Source organism: Phoenix dactylifera, unplaced genomic scaffold (genome assembly GCF_009389715.1).
Source record: "Phoenix dactylifera cultivar Barhee BC4 unplaced genomic scaffold, palm_55x_up_171113_PBpolish2nd_filt_p 000454F, whole genome shotgun sequence".
In the NCBI taxonomy this organism is placed as follows: Eukaryota; Viridiplantae; Streptophyta; class Magnoliopsida; order Arecales; family Arecaceae; genus Phoenix; species Phoenix dactylifera.
The window spans coordinates 47,569-63,619 of record NW_024067884.1 but is presented as its reverse complement, the minus strand read 5'-3'; the positions used below and the strand labels follow the sequence as shown (position 1 = coordinate 63,619).

Sequence of the window (16,051 nt, the reverse complement as noted above, 5' to 3'; positions counted from 1 at the left end):
GTCATCAGTTGTTCCCATGGCTCTGGGCCTCCGGCCCATTCTGGGAGCTCTCGGCGCTTGGTTTGATTTATCAACTGCGTTCGGGGAGCGCACGTGTCCGTTACTAAGTTCTCACCGATCAAATCCTACGGCTCCAAGACTCGCGTTCTTCCAAAGCCAAAAAAGAAAAGGAAATCTATTAAAATTGAAAACAAAAGCCCAAACATAGAAAGAAAACCTTCCAGACGGACCAGACCTTAGGGTTGTCACTCTAGATAAGTACGCGAATCTTTCCCACCTCTAGCGTCCCCACCGCCATCTCTCCGCTCTGTCCGTCTCTCTCGCTCCCTTCCCTGCGAAGAGATCTAATGGTAGGCTTTCGCTTCCGTTTCTTTTCGGGCATTTGATTAAAGGTAGCGGCTTAGGGTTTTAGGTTTTTCTCTTCCATTTTTCTAATCGATTTCGTTGCCATTGATCGAAGGCACTGCCGAATCAGCAAACAGTCGATTATCCGAGCTTTAAGCTCGTCATCGTCGGCGATGGAGGAACTGGTGATCATCTCCTCTCGTTTCTGTACTTCTCTGTTAACTTTATTTTGCGCTGAAGATTGGACTTTCTTGATGGGATCGCGGCTCCGAAGCTTTGGCTTTGATGAGATTTTTTTCTTTTTTTTTGACTACCTCGTGGATTTAAATCTTTCTTGTTCTATTTTCTTGGTCTGTTTCTTTTTTCATATCGATATCTTGGGGGACCTGGGAAATTTTTTTGCGAGCAATTCGTCATGCTTCTCGATTTTTTGTCGGTTGGTTGTTTGCTGCCATGAAATCAAAATCCAATTTTTTTGAGTTCAGAAAATTTATATGACACTCGATATTTCAGTTTTTAGTTCCTCTGATGTTATCTATCAATATATACTAATATCTCTTCTTAACGTGGATTTTTCTTTTTTCTTTTTTAAAAAAAATATTTATGCATTTTGCTTTCTAGATCTTGATCATTTGTCTATTCACTTATGGGTTTCTAACAAATTTTTCTTCTGTGATTAGAATAATGATGGTAGGCCTATCTATAACTGCTACCAGTATAATGACTCTGTGATTTTTGATTAATATTTAAAACTCTGAGGAAGTACTCTTTCTTGGTAGCAGCCTTATTTGTTTATCTCTACTTCACATTAGTTTTCAATCCATTTTTGTTCTTGTAATTATATTTCTATTAAGCAGAATAAGTGGCCAGATTCTTGAGTTCCATGAATTCTGTTAGTACTTCACATGCATATGTAGTTATTTTATCTCATGTGCGCTTTCATAACGTTGAACATGTTTTGCTTTATAATCATGTAGGTAAAACTACATTTGTGAAGAGGCATCTCACTGGTGAATTCGAAAAGAAATATGAGCGTAAGTATCGTCTCTAATCTATAGCAGTATATCTTCCATTTTTTCCCCTTAATTATTTCTGTAAGTTTCCCTTCAATCATCTCCTGTAGCCACTATCGGTGTTGAAGTTCATCCTTTGGATTTCTTCACAAATTGTGGGAAGATCCGGTTTTATTGCTGGGATACAGCTGGTCAAGAGAAGTTTGGTGGTCTCAGGGATGGATACTAGTAAGTCAGGAAATATTATTTTGTTTTTATTTTTCTTTTTTGCTATAAATTGTTTGAAATTGGGCTTGTGGATGCTTGATTGCAAATTCTCTTTTCAAGACCATATCAGATGATGAATTGCTCATTGGAGATGCAAGCATTGACGGTTTTAGGTGTGAAAAAGTAAACTTTACTGTTGGTAGGCTGTTTAATTCGCAGGTTCATAAGTCTTTGCTTATTGAAAGCCAAATTGGTTTCACAGCTTTCATTTTGATGCTTCCTAGGTCTTTCTAATGAGACTGACTGCATAATAATTTGCACAAAAAATTTCCTGCTAACATGACATGTAAAAATCAATGTAGAACACGAATGACATGACAAGCTTCCCAGCGGACAACATATTGGACTTCTTTTACAATATGAAGTATCAAAATGCTTTTAAATATTGTTTGGCATTTATGTTCATTTTTCTCTATATCATGTTAACAGATGAAATTATGTCCAGTTCTGTGTATAATGTGGACACTTTCTGAGTTCAGCAAGAAGCTTCTTCATAACTGCAGGCACTTCCTCTGAAGCCATATAACTGCACTTCCAGGCCTTTCACATGTTAACATTACAAATATCTTTCAACATTATCTTCTTTTGTTTGCCGTATCAAATGCACTTTCCTTACTCTTGCTATCTGATGCTTGTTCACTTATGCTTCCACATTACCATCAATATAGGTAGTGAGCTGCATATAGTGACATTGCTCTTAACTGATGGCTGATTCCCTGTTTCGGTGCACATGCACAATGTTCTTTTTTTTTTTTTTTTTGGTAAATACACAATGTTCATTTCGATCTCCATAATTTCGATCTCCATGAATTAGCAAATTGCTGTTGTTGTTGTTGTTGTTTTGCTCTTTCCCCATTTATATTGCACAAAATCCTACCTTGCTATTTAGCATGTCATTTCTCAGTGCATTGTTTCTTCATAAAATGTCCTTCAAGTTTTATCTTTTAATCCAGTATCTGCACTTGTTATGGCATTTCAGTTATTTGGAACAAATGATGCAGCACTTAGTACCAGGACATTTTGTAGTTCTTATGTGCTTTTAGTTTCTCATTATGTTAATTCGTATGATTGCTTTGGGTGAATCTTAATAATGAAGACAGTTGTGTTAGGTTATCATGATGTGTTGTTATTACATGTGGTGTTTGCTCAATTTCATGCAATTTTATATGTGGGTTTCCATTGGACAGATTTGAGGATTGAGACTTGTTATTGGTATTCAAATTCTTTTCCCTATTCTTTTCCTATTCCCAAGCTTCATGATGAAATCTTATGGTACTTGAGTATCTGTGAGAGAAAAGTAGTGTTTTTTAATAGGAAATACATTTTATCAACTCCTTACAAAACACGATCTTCATATGTTCATTCACAACGATTGGAACTGCTGTGTACCTTGTAAAAATCCTTTCGGTCATTTGTTTTATGTGTGTGTGTGTGTAGTGTGTGTGAAGCTGCATTGATATAAGTTCTGTAGCACCATTGTTGAATTAGCTGAGCCTCGCACTTTATGTTTTTGATATGACAATAGTTATTCAATGGGATGCACATTATCATGCAAACAGAACATACTGATCTGAATGCTGAATGTTGAAACACTTATAAAGTTAAGCTGAGATTTTCATATCATCTTGATTTTTGATTAAATAAGAAGAATGTGCTAGAAGTTGTTTCGTTTTATGAACGGGATATTGTTGACAGTTTGCTGGAATTACATGCTTCCCTCTTGATGCTGTTATATTATCTGGAGCATGACAGTATTCCTTGATGGTACTGATTTGTTAAAATTGTTGGTCAATGTGAATTAGATGAAAAATAAATAGAACACTTGTTTGGGCTACTCTTCTTCGAGAATCTGAGATAGGAATTCCCTTCAAGCTAGTTCATCAGCATCTTTATTATAGACATTATCAAGTTGGGTGTAGTTTTGAATGGCATATGATAGGTGGGCCAAGTTACATGGAGAAATTGTTATATTACTAATAACAGGCCCTCTTTTCTTTGTGCCTATTATATCCTATGTGTCAGGAGTTGCTTGATTGTTTGTTTTTCTAATTGCTTGCTAGAATAATTAGTTCCCATCTATTTCATGAAATATTTGTTCTAGCAAAGTTATTCTGCATATGCTTTCTGGACACTATATTCTGTTCATTGGTGATTCTAGTTATCACCATGAGCCATTTAGGTCCTGGTGTAGTTCCAGCATAGATTTGTTCGGGTTATTTGAATAAGAGAAGTTATGAATAGTTTTATCCTGGTCAAGAGGAATGAGTGAGTGAAGGAAGTGTCTGTCTGCTTTAGCCCGTTACTGAATTCCCCCTTTCACCTTTTAGCTGACTTTATTCAGGTGCGAAAAATGTTATTTGTGGACCAATGCTGGATAAGTGGGTTTTATTCAGCTGATTTAGGTGATGTCGGGAGGGCCCAAATGAAACTAGAGTCAAAGCCATTAAATGCTTGCGGATGAAACTTTTTTTTAATTATTATTCTGTATTTGGGAGATCAGCACTTTGTGACCTATTCTGATCCGTCTTGCTGTCTTACAGTATCCATGGTCAGTGTGCTATTATCATGTTCGATGTCACCGCCCGGTTAACATACAAGAATGTTCCAACATGGCACAGGGATCTATGCAGGTTTGTGCTTGAAATACATATGGAACTAAAATCTACAGAACTTGTCCTTGCTATTGCTATTCTAGATGTCTGATTTATATGAAATATACTAAACCAGGGTCTGCGAGAATATTCCAATTGTGTTGTGCGGTAACAAGGTTGATGTGAAGAACAGGCAGGTTAAAGCAAAGCAAGTTACATTTCACAGGAAGAAGAACCTGCAGTATTATGAGATTTCAGCAAAGAGCAACTACAACTTTGAGAAGCCTTTTCTCTATCTTGCTAGAAAGCTTGCAGGGTAATGAGATTTGACCGATCCCATTGTTTTAGGCATGATGTAAAAAACCTGTACAGGGTGGAATTAACATGTTGATTACATTGCCAGGGATCCGAATCTACACTTTGTTGAATCACCCGCTCTTGCTCCTCCGGAGGTGCAGATTGACTTGGCTGCCCAGCAACAGTAAGTGTTCTGCGCACTGAGTTTTATCTCATCATACTATTCAGTTTTGGCTTAACGTGCTAACTAGTGGAAGCTTCAGCTGAAGTTGTGATAACCCAATATTCAAACAAAGAAAATTACTGTAATATACTTTTTTGCTCCCTGTGCAAGCTTGCAAATTCTTAACCATGGTTCTCTCTTATTCCACAGGCATGAGGCGGACCTAGCTGCAGCTGCCGCTCAGCCTCTTCCTGACGACGACGATGATGCTTTTAATTAAAATCATAATTTTCCTAATATATCCAGTACAGTGAGGTTTTATAAGTCTTATAGAGAGTTCTGCTATGAGGGGGTATGTATCCTTAAACATGTTTCTTGTCTTCGAACCATGTCAGCTTTTACCAGCCGAATTCTTGATCTATTATACTGTATGAGTAGTCTTAGAGTGGATCCTTTGTTTAGTTTGCTGGATGGCTATACATATCCATATGAAGATAAAGATATTTCTAAATTTTATGCATCCAGTTGCAGATGAAGGCAGATGAAGGAAACTACGTTTGGTTAAATAAGAAAGTTTGATGAAAAATTCCCCATTAACAACGTAGCCTTGGACGAGACTGGAGAAACCTGCACTGGCCATCAAAAATTGATGAAGCTGATTTTTGCCAAACTTTGGATAGTATTTGCTGCAGATGTGGTTATCATTGGATGAGTTAGTCTTTGCAGCTTCATAGTTAGCCGTTTGTCTATTTTCTAGGTGATAGTCCGAGCAGTGATTTATGATGTTATATAATCTTGTTAGTAACAGTCACTTGGTAATTTGGCTTTGAGAAGTTCAAGGGTGCTAGTGACGGTCTGGGTGGTGATTTAGGTTGTTATATAATCTTCGCTGGTAACAGTCGCTAAGTGGTTTGGTTTTTCAACTCACGGAGGTTCCCGGATGTGGCTGCGGTGGAGCATCAAGAAATTCAAAGCAGTGTGGTAGCGTTTGCTCATGCTTCCTGCTCTCGGGTACACTCGAGTCATTGTTATGGAACTCATGGAACTTTCGCCTTTCGCATCTAAAATTGATGAAATAGCGCGGTCTCTCAATTTAAAGAAAAAGAAAATAAACACCAAAAGAATCAACTCATTATTGGTTTAGGAAAGCTGAGAAAGAGAGAAGATTTCATTGAGAGAACTCTTCAATTGGAACTGGAAGTTACCAGTACCGGTGGCTATAAAATTGCCATTAGTTGTCTTCTATTTCAAGGTGAACTTTGACTTTAGTGCTACCGATGATGGAGACTGAGTAGATGTGGAACTTTGATGTTAGAGCAAAGCGCATCATCTTCGAGGAAGACTCTGCCATGGTGATTGATTAGATAGGAAAGAAGGGGCGGAGAGGAGATGGAAGTCCTCTATTCGACGACATTCGACGGATGGTCAGAAAATGCAATGCCTTTCAGACAGTGCATGTATATCGAGAGGCAAACAAGGCTGTCGACTGGGTCGCTTCTTATGTAGCATAGCACTTTGGAGAGATTCTTCTGAACACACTAGAGGATATCTCCTTCACAGTTATGTCAGATTGTCGCTCTTGATTCTGTTGGCTGTACCTATACCAGAGTAGCATGAGCAATCGTTGTACCAAAAAACAAAAATGGTACACCACACCGGTTCTAATCGGATGGTACAAAGTGTACCATGTATTAAAAAAACTTGAGTCTATTAGAGCTGACTAGGTGCTACTTGTGTCGATTGGATTTTGCTATAAACGTGGAGATGATTTTCCAATAAATGGCAGGTTGGAAATTTTAACAAAACTTGAGTCAAAGAAAGTTCATTTTTGTTTGATCTTCACCTCTGCCATACACGTCCTCATTCTCCAGAAAAAAGAAAAAAAAAGAAAATAAAATAAAACAAAACCTCTTACAAAAAAATTCTCTCAGTTTTCTTTCTACTCACATAAGGGGAAAGGTTTAGGCCGCTCTATGAATTCTTTATACAACCGAATCCTAAAACTCCAATTAATAAGTGGATGGGCCCATAAATACTTAAACAATGTGGGATTATTCTTCAACACCCCCTCTCACATGGAGAGCCTAATGTACTGAAACCTTAGGGAGGGATGACACATGGATTAAAAAGAGGATGCAGAGGCATCAGAAGGCAAGAGGGATCATGAGTTCTGCTACCATGATTAATTAAACATCACATACGCTTAGGATATCGGACTATTCGTCAACATTCCTACATATATACAACTAGAACAACAAAGGTAAGTTTCCTCAAAATATGGGGTAATTAATTCCCCACCCTTCAAAAGACCGCACTATAACAAAAAATTCCTATTGACCGGTCTTAAAACCTTTCGTCCAGTATCTCCACCAATATTTTCATGCTTTCGTGTCTTCTAAGAATCAGCAGATGTGCCAACCAGAATGCTAAGCAAGGCGTGCATTAAAAGATCTCTCTGGTGGATTTGATATCTTAATGGGGAAACTAATGTCCGGTCAACAGGGATTTTTTGTTATAGCGCAGTCTTTTGAAGGGCGGGAAATTAATTACCCCAAATATTTTTAGTGACTTTAATAGCACCCATGTAAGAACATCCGATTCGGCTAGCTCACTTCTGAAGATCAAGGAATTGAGTCCGAGCTGAAGTCCTGTCTAGAAGCATCCAATGGTGGAACAAGCTACGATGGATATTATGCGACAGTGGAATAACCATCTGAACACTTTCGACGGTTGTTGGTTCACCAATGGAAAAATATTTCCATATAAAAACTTCTTTCAGCGAGAAGTCCTAGTTTAGATATTTCAGAAGTTCCATTCAAGTTTTTCAAGGATTGTAAAGACATCTGGTTGCTCTAATTTTTGCAGAGGTCCCAAAATCTATACATATCTCCCATTTTTGCAAGGTAAAAAGAATTATTTTTTAGTGTGCTATCTTGCTCCTCTTTTCCTTGTATGATGCAATTCTGCGCAAGCCCTAATGGATTTTGAAGACAGCAGCGAGGCTAACTGACGCTTCTAGTTATTAATTCATGAATTCATGGGCATTTAGAAGCCTTTTGTTAGCAAGATAGAGAAGCTACTAGATATTTCTTAGCTGTTAGATCTAGTTTTTCTAGCTTTCTGGTTTTTAAAATGAATTTCCTACTTTCTGGCTTCTAAATTTCGATCATATCTTGTTTATGACAATTAATTCTTGCTTAATAAATTATAATCTTCCATTATTTTGCTTTGAAGCTAAGGTTAAACCTTGCTTACCCGCATCAAAGGCTGCACATGTTGCTATTGAGAAAAATATAATGTCACATCAGGTAAAAGTATAATGCCACGTTGGATAGGAAAAGAATCGTTGCGGTGCTTAAGTACTCATGGATTATATTATATCATGGTATTAGACCTGGAATCTCTCTTGTCCTTCGAATATTTCTATGCTCCTACTTACTATTCCACTTGTTACTTCTTTATAGGTTCCGTCCTCGAACTCTACATGTTAGAAGCGGTGTTGAGAGCATAGTATAATCCCACATTGGATAAGAAAGGGATGGGAGTGGTGTTTGTATACTTATGCTCTTATCCGCCAACAAATGTAAGCTTTTGGATCGTACTTTAATACGGTATCAAATTGCCCAATCTCTCTTACTTACCAATGCGGTAACAAATTATCAAAGATCTTCAACGATCTTCCATCATCTTTATAATATCTTCAAATACCGCATCTTCATAATTTATATATCTTTATGTTTGTCAAAAAAATTGCATCTTTTCAAGGAATATGGTACGAATATTACTACCAAAGTGTCAGCCCTCAACCTCTCCAGGTAAGGGTATTGGGTTCGGCTACATAGGTCTCTGTGAGACACTCCATCTAACCAACCTATTTAATATCTTGAAACCATACCTAACTAGGTGACCAATAACCATCTCACCTATCAATTATAATGATTTAAAATAATGCAGAATATATATATAAACAGAAAATTTTAAGTTGGTATCCAGAAAAGAAGAAGAAAGTGACCAAAAAAATGAGAAATACAATACTTGATAAAAAAACATAAAAAACGATGATGCTACATAGAGTTAGGTTGACCCATCGGTAATTGCACTAGTCTCGAGTAATCCATGCCCAACCCAATTATAGAAAATCCTCACTCTACCATTGTTATTTTGGATATTTTCACAACCTTATGACTTAAAATAATTAAAAATAATAGTAGTCCAAGATTTTTTTTTTGCAAAAGAGTAATTCTTTATCTCTTTCATATAGCTGTTTATTTTTTTTTATAGTAGAAATATAGAATTTGATGTACAAAAAAGTTGTTTGTTTGCTGCGTTTTTATTTTTTTAAAAAATAACTTTTATTTTTTCTAGAAAAAATGAATGTAAAATTTAGACTTTTTTCCTCGTGCATCTCAACACCCACTCGCATCTTAAATCCCTGCAACTTTTCATCTATTCAACTTCCTTCTCGACTCCTTCCGAAGTCCTCAACGACCTCCAATCCTACCTCGACACCGCCCTCTATTTCTTTTGCCCCACCTTCATTACTTCATGCATCTTTATCACCAATCTACTTATTTCTTGCATCTTCATTACCCACCTCTTACTTCATTCTCCCTCTGCCATTACCTGCCTTCTTGTTGTCGACAACTACCATTTTTCCGATATCTTCACTGAAACATTCACTGCTCGCATCCTCCACTCTCTCTTCGCCCCTAATCCATTCCTTCTCCGATTACTCTTATGCAATGGTTGCCAGTTTCACGAAGGTTAAGCACATCCTCAAGTGTTTAGCCCTTCGCCACCTTCATTTCTGGCGGTGTCTATTGAATATTTTCTTAGTTTTATTGCCAAAATAATAGTGACCATCAAACATATTTTTTAAAAATATTTTTTTTATTTTTTATTAAAAGTGACAATAACGGACAACCAAGATAACTTTATTGTATGATATTTTAAAATTTTTATTAATAATTAAGAAAATAATAATAAAAAAATGAATCAATTATTATTTACAATGAACGAAATCTTATATTATATTTTTTACATTTTATTTATAAAACATGAATCATGATTGTTCCTATTTATAGTGCAATTATAGAGTATATTAAAATATATATCGATGTCATTTGAAACATAATACCTAAAGTATATTAGTTTATCATTATTCCACTGCTTCATTCTTTTTCCCTTTTTTTTTTCTTTTTTCGCCTTTCTCCCGTCCCATCTGCACCATTGAACGCCAGATTGGCGGTGTGGGTAGCCTTCCATTTTGAAGCGGTCTTCGCAAGCTGCTCGGTGGGTTCTTGTCAGGTTTTAATAAAGAAAAAGAAAGAAAACATTGAAGTCTAAGAAAGTTCGGGCCGCTCTGGAATTTCACGGCCACGAATGCGAGAGTAGGGTTTCCGGTCAAACTCCTCGAGTGTAGTGACCGGCATCGATGCCCTGCCACGTGTACGGTCTTAGTTAAACCATTGCTGCAGAGCGCGATCACATCGGACGGCCCAAATGGTCGCGTCAAATGAAAGCCAAGAGCCGGGACCATATATACCCCCAGTCCCCAGCTCCCCCTTTCCCCCCATCCCAATCAAAAGCCCTCTCCGTCTCCGAGCTCCGGTGGAAGGAGAGAAGGGAGAAAACGCTCCTCGATCGAAGCAAGATGGTATTTTTCTCTCGCGCTACTCTGCCTCCTCCTTCTCTCGTTTCTTGGGTTCTCTTCTCTTGGTGAGGGCTAGTATTTTCTGTTGGATTTTCTGGGGTTTTTGCCGATCCCTTTCCTTTCTTGGTGATTGCAGGCGCTTCCGGGCCAACAGGCGGTTGATTATCCGAGCTTCAAGTTGGTGATCGTCGGCGATGGTGGCACAGGTGATCGATCCATCCTCCCCTTCGTTCTCTATGTAGATTTGGGGGTTTTAGCTTGTTGGACATTCTACTTTTCTATTTCTTGGTGATTTTCGCGTCCTTTCTTGGATCGGAGAGAATGGATCGGTTCTCAAGAGCTCTCTGATCTCTTTCCTACAGGCAAGACTACCTTCGTGAAGAGGCACCTCACCGGAGAGTTTGAGAAGAAATATGAACGTACGTAGGCATCTTATTCGTCTTTTTTTTTTTTTTGCTTTGAATTATTCGTCTTTCTTTATTGGATCTTTCTCGCTTATTATTTTTTTGTCTTTCTTTGTGTTCCTCTTGATTTGCTTGTTTCGCTCATGTTGCATCCGATTTGATTTGCTGCGATATTAATTTCAAAGAATCTTTTTTGTTCTCCTCCAGCTACTATTGGGGTTGAAGTCCATCCCCTGGATTTTTTCACCAACTGTGGGAAGATCCGGTTCTACTGCTGGGATACTGCAGGGCAGGAGAAGTTTGGTGGGCTTAGGGATGGATACTAGTGAGTTCTTGGGTTTACCCTTTCTATAATTGTTTATTTTGTCTGCCTGGATGCATCCATGGATAGGGGTCTGTGCCTGGTTTTTTTGATTCTCTCTCTTTCCGTATGTGTATGTATAACCTATTGGTATACGGATTTTTATGCGAACGTGTTGTTATTTTAAGTTTGCGTCTTACAAGGCACGTGTCTTGTGATATTTCATTGTCCTGACGTGATAGTTTTAGCACGATGAGATTCTCTCTCTCTCTCTCTCTCTCTCTCTCTCTCTCTCTATATGTATATATCTCTCTCTCTCTCTCTCTCTCTCTGTGTATGTATGAATATATATGTGTGTATGTATAATCTATTGTTGTACTGATTTTTATGCGATTGTGTTGATATTTTAAGTTTGCTTTTAGAATTAGGAGGCATGTGTTTTTTATGATATTATGTTGTCATGACATGATAGTATTAGCACGATGAGAAGTTGTTTATTTGCTCCTTTTTAATTGAATGGGTTGCTGTCCAATTCTGTTCTTTCAAGTTCTATATTCTTGTCTAGTTATGGTGCTTGTGTGATTGTCCTGTTAAAGATTAATTTGAATCATATGGTGATATGAAGCTTTGCTTTGCTTGATTATTTGATTTTTATGTTTGCATTTGCAAGCTCAAGTAGTTTTACTTAGATACTTCCAATTTCCTGATACATATGCTGTTTTCGGTTTACATTACTAGGCCTCCTCTCAGTACACTAATAATAAGGTGTTATTGGTTTAGTCATATATAGAGTTATACTATATTAAACAGAAAATTAGTTTTTTGAAATATTTCCTTCCCTAGGCATTGTTTGCTGAGAAACTAAGGAAGTTATGTTTCAGGACTACCAACTAACACTTTATTTTATAACAGAATACTTTGTTTGGCTTCTTGCTGAGCATTTTCTTTCAACTTTAGATGATTGATTACACATTGAAACTGTCATTCATTTAGATGATTGAGTGCAATATTTACTTTTACATCGATTGAGCTATGTTCAGTGGACCCAGCTGATGATAATGTTGTGGATGATAGCAGTACATGTTTGATGTAAGATTTAAATGCTTTTACTGTGCTGTTGTGGTGAGGGAAATTTGCCTCAGCCCTCATGAATACAAGCTTTAACATCACCATAGTACTGATCTTTCAGGTTTATTGAACCTCTGCAAGTACCCTGCAGAAAAACTTTTATAGATAAATAATGATATTAATGAAATAATGTAATATAACCCACGTATAAGATCAAGACAGATTTTACCCCTTTTTCTGGACAGATCTTTTAGATCAAATTGTGGCATTAAAATTTTAGCCGAACTTTCCGTTGGAGCACATTATCCAAATAAAGCAATGAAGACTTCCAAAGTTCTTTGAAGTGTTTCGGCTCTAGTATAAACCATTATCAGTAACAGTAAAGCTATGCTCTGATTCTCTTGAGTTTCAATTATGAATCCCGATTTGCCAATGCCCCTCTTGATGCCTATCTCCGGTGTTGCTTTTAAGCTCTTCAAAATCCTCTTTTGTAAAAGCTTCCTGGTCTTTGTCATCTAGTTGTAGTCCTTTGATACAAATCCAAACACCTCTTCGCACCGTCACGGTCATCAATCTGCGAAACTCCTATTCCTCTTGTTTTATCCTTCATAATGTTACAGACATGCATTTTTGCGCTTCCATATTGTGTGTTTTAAGTCACTGTACATGCGCATTCTGTATGGAGTAGTGTATAATTAGATAATGTTCTCATTTTTTCCCTTTTGAATTTAGCCATAATTCTAGGCTTATGTCTTCCTTTTTCAATTTTGTAGTGCACTCTCCTCATTGTAGATTATGGGTGACCCAGTGCACAAGGCTCTCGCCATTGTGGGGTCTGTAGAAGGTTAGATGTACACAACTTCACACTCCACATATGGAAAGACTATTTCCGTGTTTCAAACCCGTGACCTCTAGGTTGCACTGGAGCAATTTACAGCTGCACCAAGGCTCACCCTCTCTTGATTGTGGATTATGCTGTATGAATATGTTTTTGGTAGAGACATTATTCCAAATATATGCAGATTTATGAGATCAGTTATGTGCTCTGTCATCTGCATATTGCTTCATTGCTATTTGGTTGCTCATAATGTCATGCATGTCTTTTCCATTTCTGAAATTTAGAAAAAGTAAAAAATAGATTTCTGTTATTGTGTATGGAATTTGCAGATGATTTTATTTTTGAGAGATTATTGACTGTGTTATGCATCCATGCTTCTGGTATTTGAGAGTCCAATGTCGAAAACCTGTGTTTATGCTGAATAATGCTTATTGTGTGATGCATTGCTTCTAGTTTGTCTTGTGATGTTTGAAATTTATGATGTGGTTTTCTTTACATTGTGAGAGGCAATATTATATGCTTCTTTATCTGTCATCTGCAAATAATATCATCTGAGAGGCCACCACTTCATCAACATGCGTCTTTTTAAAGACAAAATAGATGCAGTTGGATCATTTTGGCAAAACCACCACCATGCATGTACGTGATGCCTTGAAAAAAATGGAAATAAAATGGAGGAATGATTCATCTGTTATGTGCTTTTTGGCATCGAAGTCAATTTTAGTTTTAGGTCCAAAATTATTTGCTCGATTATCTATTTGCAATAGCCACGAATTGCTGATACGAGAAATTATTGTTTTCCTATTAATAGTTTTTTTGAAAATTTTTTCCATGTTATCAATAAATGCTTAGTTTTAGTCTGTTGATTTTCAATTTCCTAATTTTAATATACACCTAATTTTATTTCTAGTTCATTGATATAAACATCAGAAAAGAGGGTTCCTATTGGTAATGGGCATTTATTTTTGGTTTGCAAAGTAATATACTGATGCTTGTTTCCCTGTGCATCTGACTGCTTGTTTTACAAAGTCCTTTAATTTTTTGTCTATGTTTACTTCAGGTCTTTAAGAGTTTTGTATTTACAACTCCACCACCCCCCCCCCCCCCCCCCCCCCCCCCCTCCCCCTCTCTTCCCCCCCCCCCCCCCCTTCCTTTCTTTCTTTTTTTTTTGTAAAATTTCCGTTGCTTCTTAAAAAAACTAGAGATTCTTGCTATTTTAAATGTTGGAACAAGGTTGTTTGGTTTATTTTTATTGGTGTGGTCATCAATTACGTTTGTTGCCTCTTAGCTTTGAAACTTAAGCTTAATAATTTCCTTCCTCTCCAGCATCCATGGTCAATGTGCAATTATCATGTTTGATGTCACCGCACGGCTTACATACAAGAATGTTCCTACATGGCATAGGGATCTCTGTCGGTGAGCTTTGCAATCAGTTTATCCTCTAAATTTTGTTTGGCATAGATTCTTTCAAGCATATCTAATTTTTGCTGCATTCAGGGTCTGTGAGAACATTCCCATAGTTCTTTGTGGCAACAAGGTAGATGTCAAGAACAGGCAGGTGAAAGCCAAGATGGTTACCTTCCACAGGAAGAAGAATCTTCAGTACTATGAGATATCTGCTAAGAGTAATTACAATTTTGAAAAGCCATTCCTCTATTTGGCTAGAAAGCTTGCTGGGTAAGAGCTTTTATTATGCTACTTGTTTTCAACGTTGTTATATTAAACATGTGAATGCTCGTAGGTGCTTATGTATCGATGCTTGCCTTCCTGCAGGGATCCAAATCTTCACTTTGTTGAATCACCAGCTCTTGCTCCTCCTGAAGTACAGATTGACATTGCTGCGCAGCAACAGTAAGTGAAATACACCTGACTACTAGTGAGATGGGATATTATTTCGTAAGCTGACAATGATAAGTTAGGGGCACTGGTGACAGTAAAATTCACCATATGTTTCTTATTTTAATAGATTAGTCTTAATCATTATCATTTCCCTAATAATGTTTTGTTGATCATTAATATAAGTTGGGGTCTACACATTGATTGCAGACATTGTTTAGCTCTGCAGTTTATGTAGATCCTCATCAAACATTGATTTTTAGATGGACAGCTACCATTTTTTTTTTTTTTTCAATTGAAAAGCTGTTACTGTATTCTGTTGATAACCATGGCCAAACTACAATGCACCAATACAAATATATTATTTGGGGGCTAATATAATCCAAGTGTTATATTCTGCAACTCTAATATGATGTGGAAGGCTTTTTGATGGGTATATGATTGTGCGGGCACACCTTCAGGAAGATGTCTTTCTTGTAACTCGTATCGATGCTATCCATTTAATATTCTCTTCTGTATTTTTCAGGTATGAGGCTGAGATAGCTGCTGCTGCAGCACAACCCCTTCCGGATGATGATGATGATGCATTTGAGTAAGTGGAGGGATGATAGTGTTGGCGGGATGTCTTTGCTTCTAAACTACAGCATCGTTTCTTTTTCTAATCTAGGAAAAAAGCCAGTTGATTTTGCATTTGATGTCCCTATTTGTGGAGTATTATTAGATGATTGGATTGGGTAGGTCACGGGTCTGTCATTGGCATTTGCTAGGACTGCATTTTGGATGTTCTTTTGCTTGTCTTGTTACTTCTGTTTAAGCTTGGAAATGTTTGGTTTCCAAGTGATCCGTGCCTTCTGATTTTTGCATTAAATTCAGTACTGAGAATATGCGATGTCAGGCTTATGGTTAAGTTTGCCATCTACGGCAAATCTGGTTTCAATTTGTTGTTGGTGATCATATAAATTGTTGGTATAGGTAGGGGCATAAGGAGAACCTCAAATATGGTTTATTTTGACATCCGGGTGTGATGGTGCATGACTAAGGTGAGCTCTCTTCTGCTTCATTGTGTTAAGAGCCTCCGCAAGTCCAACCATGGACCGCGTCCGGTTTTTCGCCCCATTCGCATTCGGCCCCCAACAGTCGTCTAAAATTCGAATTTGAATTCAAATTCTGTAGCCATCAAACACTGTAGTAATTAAAGCTAAGGATTATGCCGGGCCAATTTGGCGAATTAAATTCAGGAGTAACTGTTCTATATCCAATCAACTGGCTTTTATT

General features: G+C 37.4%; 2 protein-coding genes across 2 annotated transcripts; both read left to right on the top strand.

Moving 5' to 3' along the window:
- The first annotated feature begins 192 nt into the window (after window positions 1-192).
- Window positions 193-5,187, top strand: LOC103695475 (GTP-binding nuclear protein Ran1B). The gene is made up of 8 exons (XM_008776813.3): window positions 193-350; window positions 461-530; window positions 1,323-1,379; window positions 1,469-1,586; window positions 4,166-4,255; window positions 4,353-4,532; window positions 4,620-4,697; window positions 4,887-5,187. Exons 1-8 carry the CDS (start codon window positions 348-350, stop codon window positions 4,954-4,956), a joined length of 666 nt encoding a protein of 221 aa, XP_008775035.1. The 5' UTR covers window positions 193-347; the 3' UTR covers window positions 4,957-5,187.
- A 4,989-nt stretch (window positions 5,188-10,176) lies between these two features.
- On the top strand, window positions 10,177-15,713 carry LOC103695474 (GTP-binding nuclear protein Ran-A1). Its single transcript, XM_008776812.4, has 8 exons — window positions 10,177-10,332; window positions 10,466-10,535; window positions 10,692-10,748; window positions 10,941-11,058; window positions 14,267-14,356; window positions 14,438-14,617; window positions 14,714-14,791; window positions 15,303-15,713. Exons 1-8 carry the CDS (start codon window positions 10,192-10,194, stop codon window positions 15,370-15,372), a joined length of 804 nt encoding a protein of 267 aa, XP_008775034.2. The 5' UTR covers window positions 10,177-10,191; the 3' UTR covers window positions 15,373-15,713.
- Window positions 15,714-16,051: the final 338 nt, after the last annotated feature.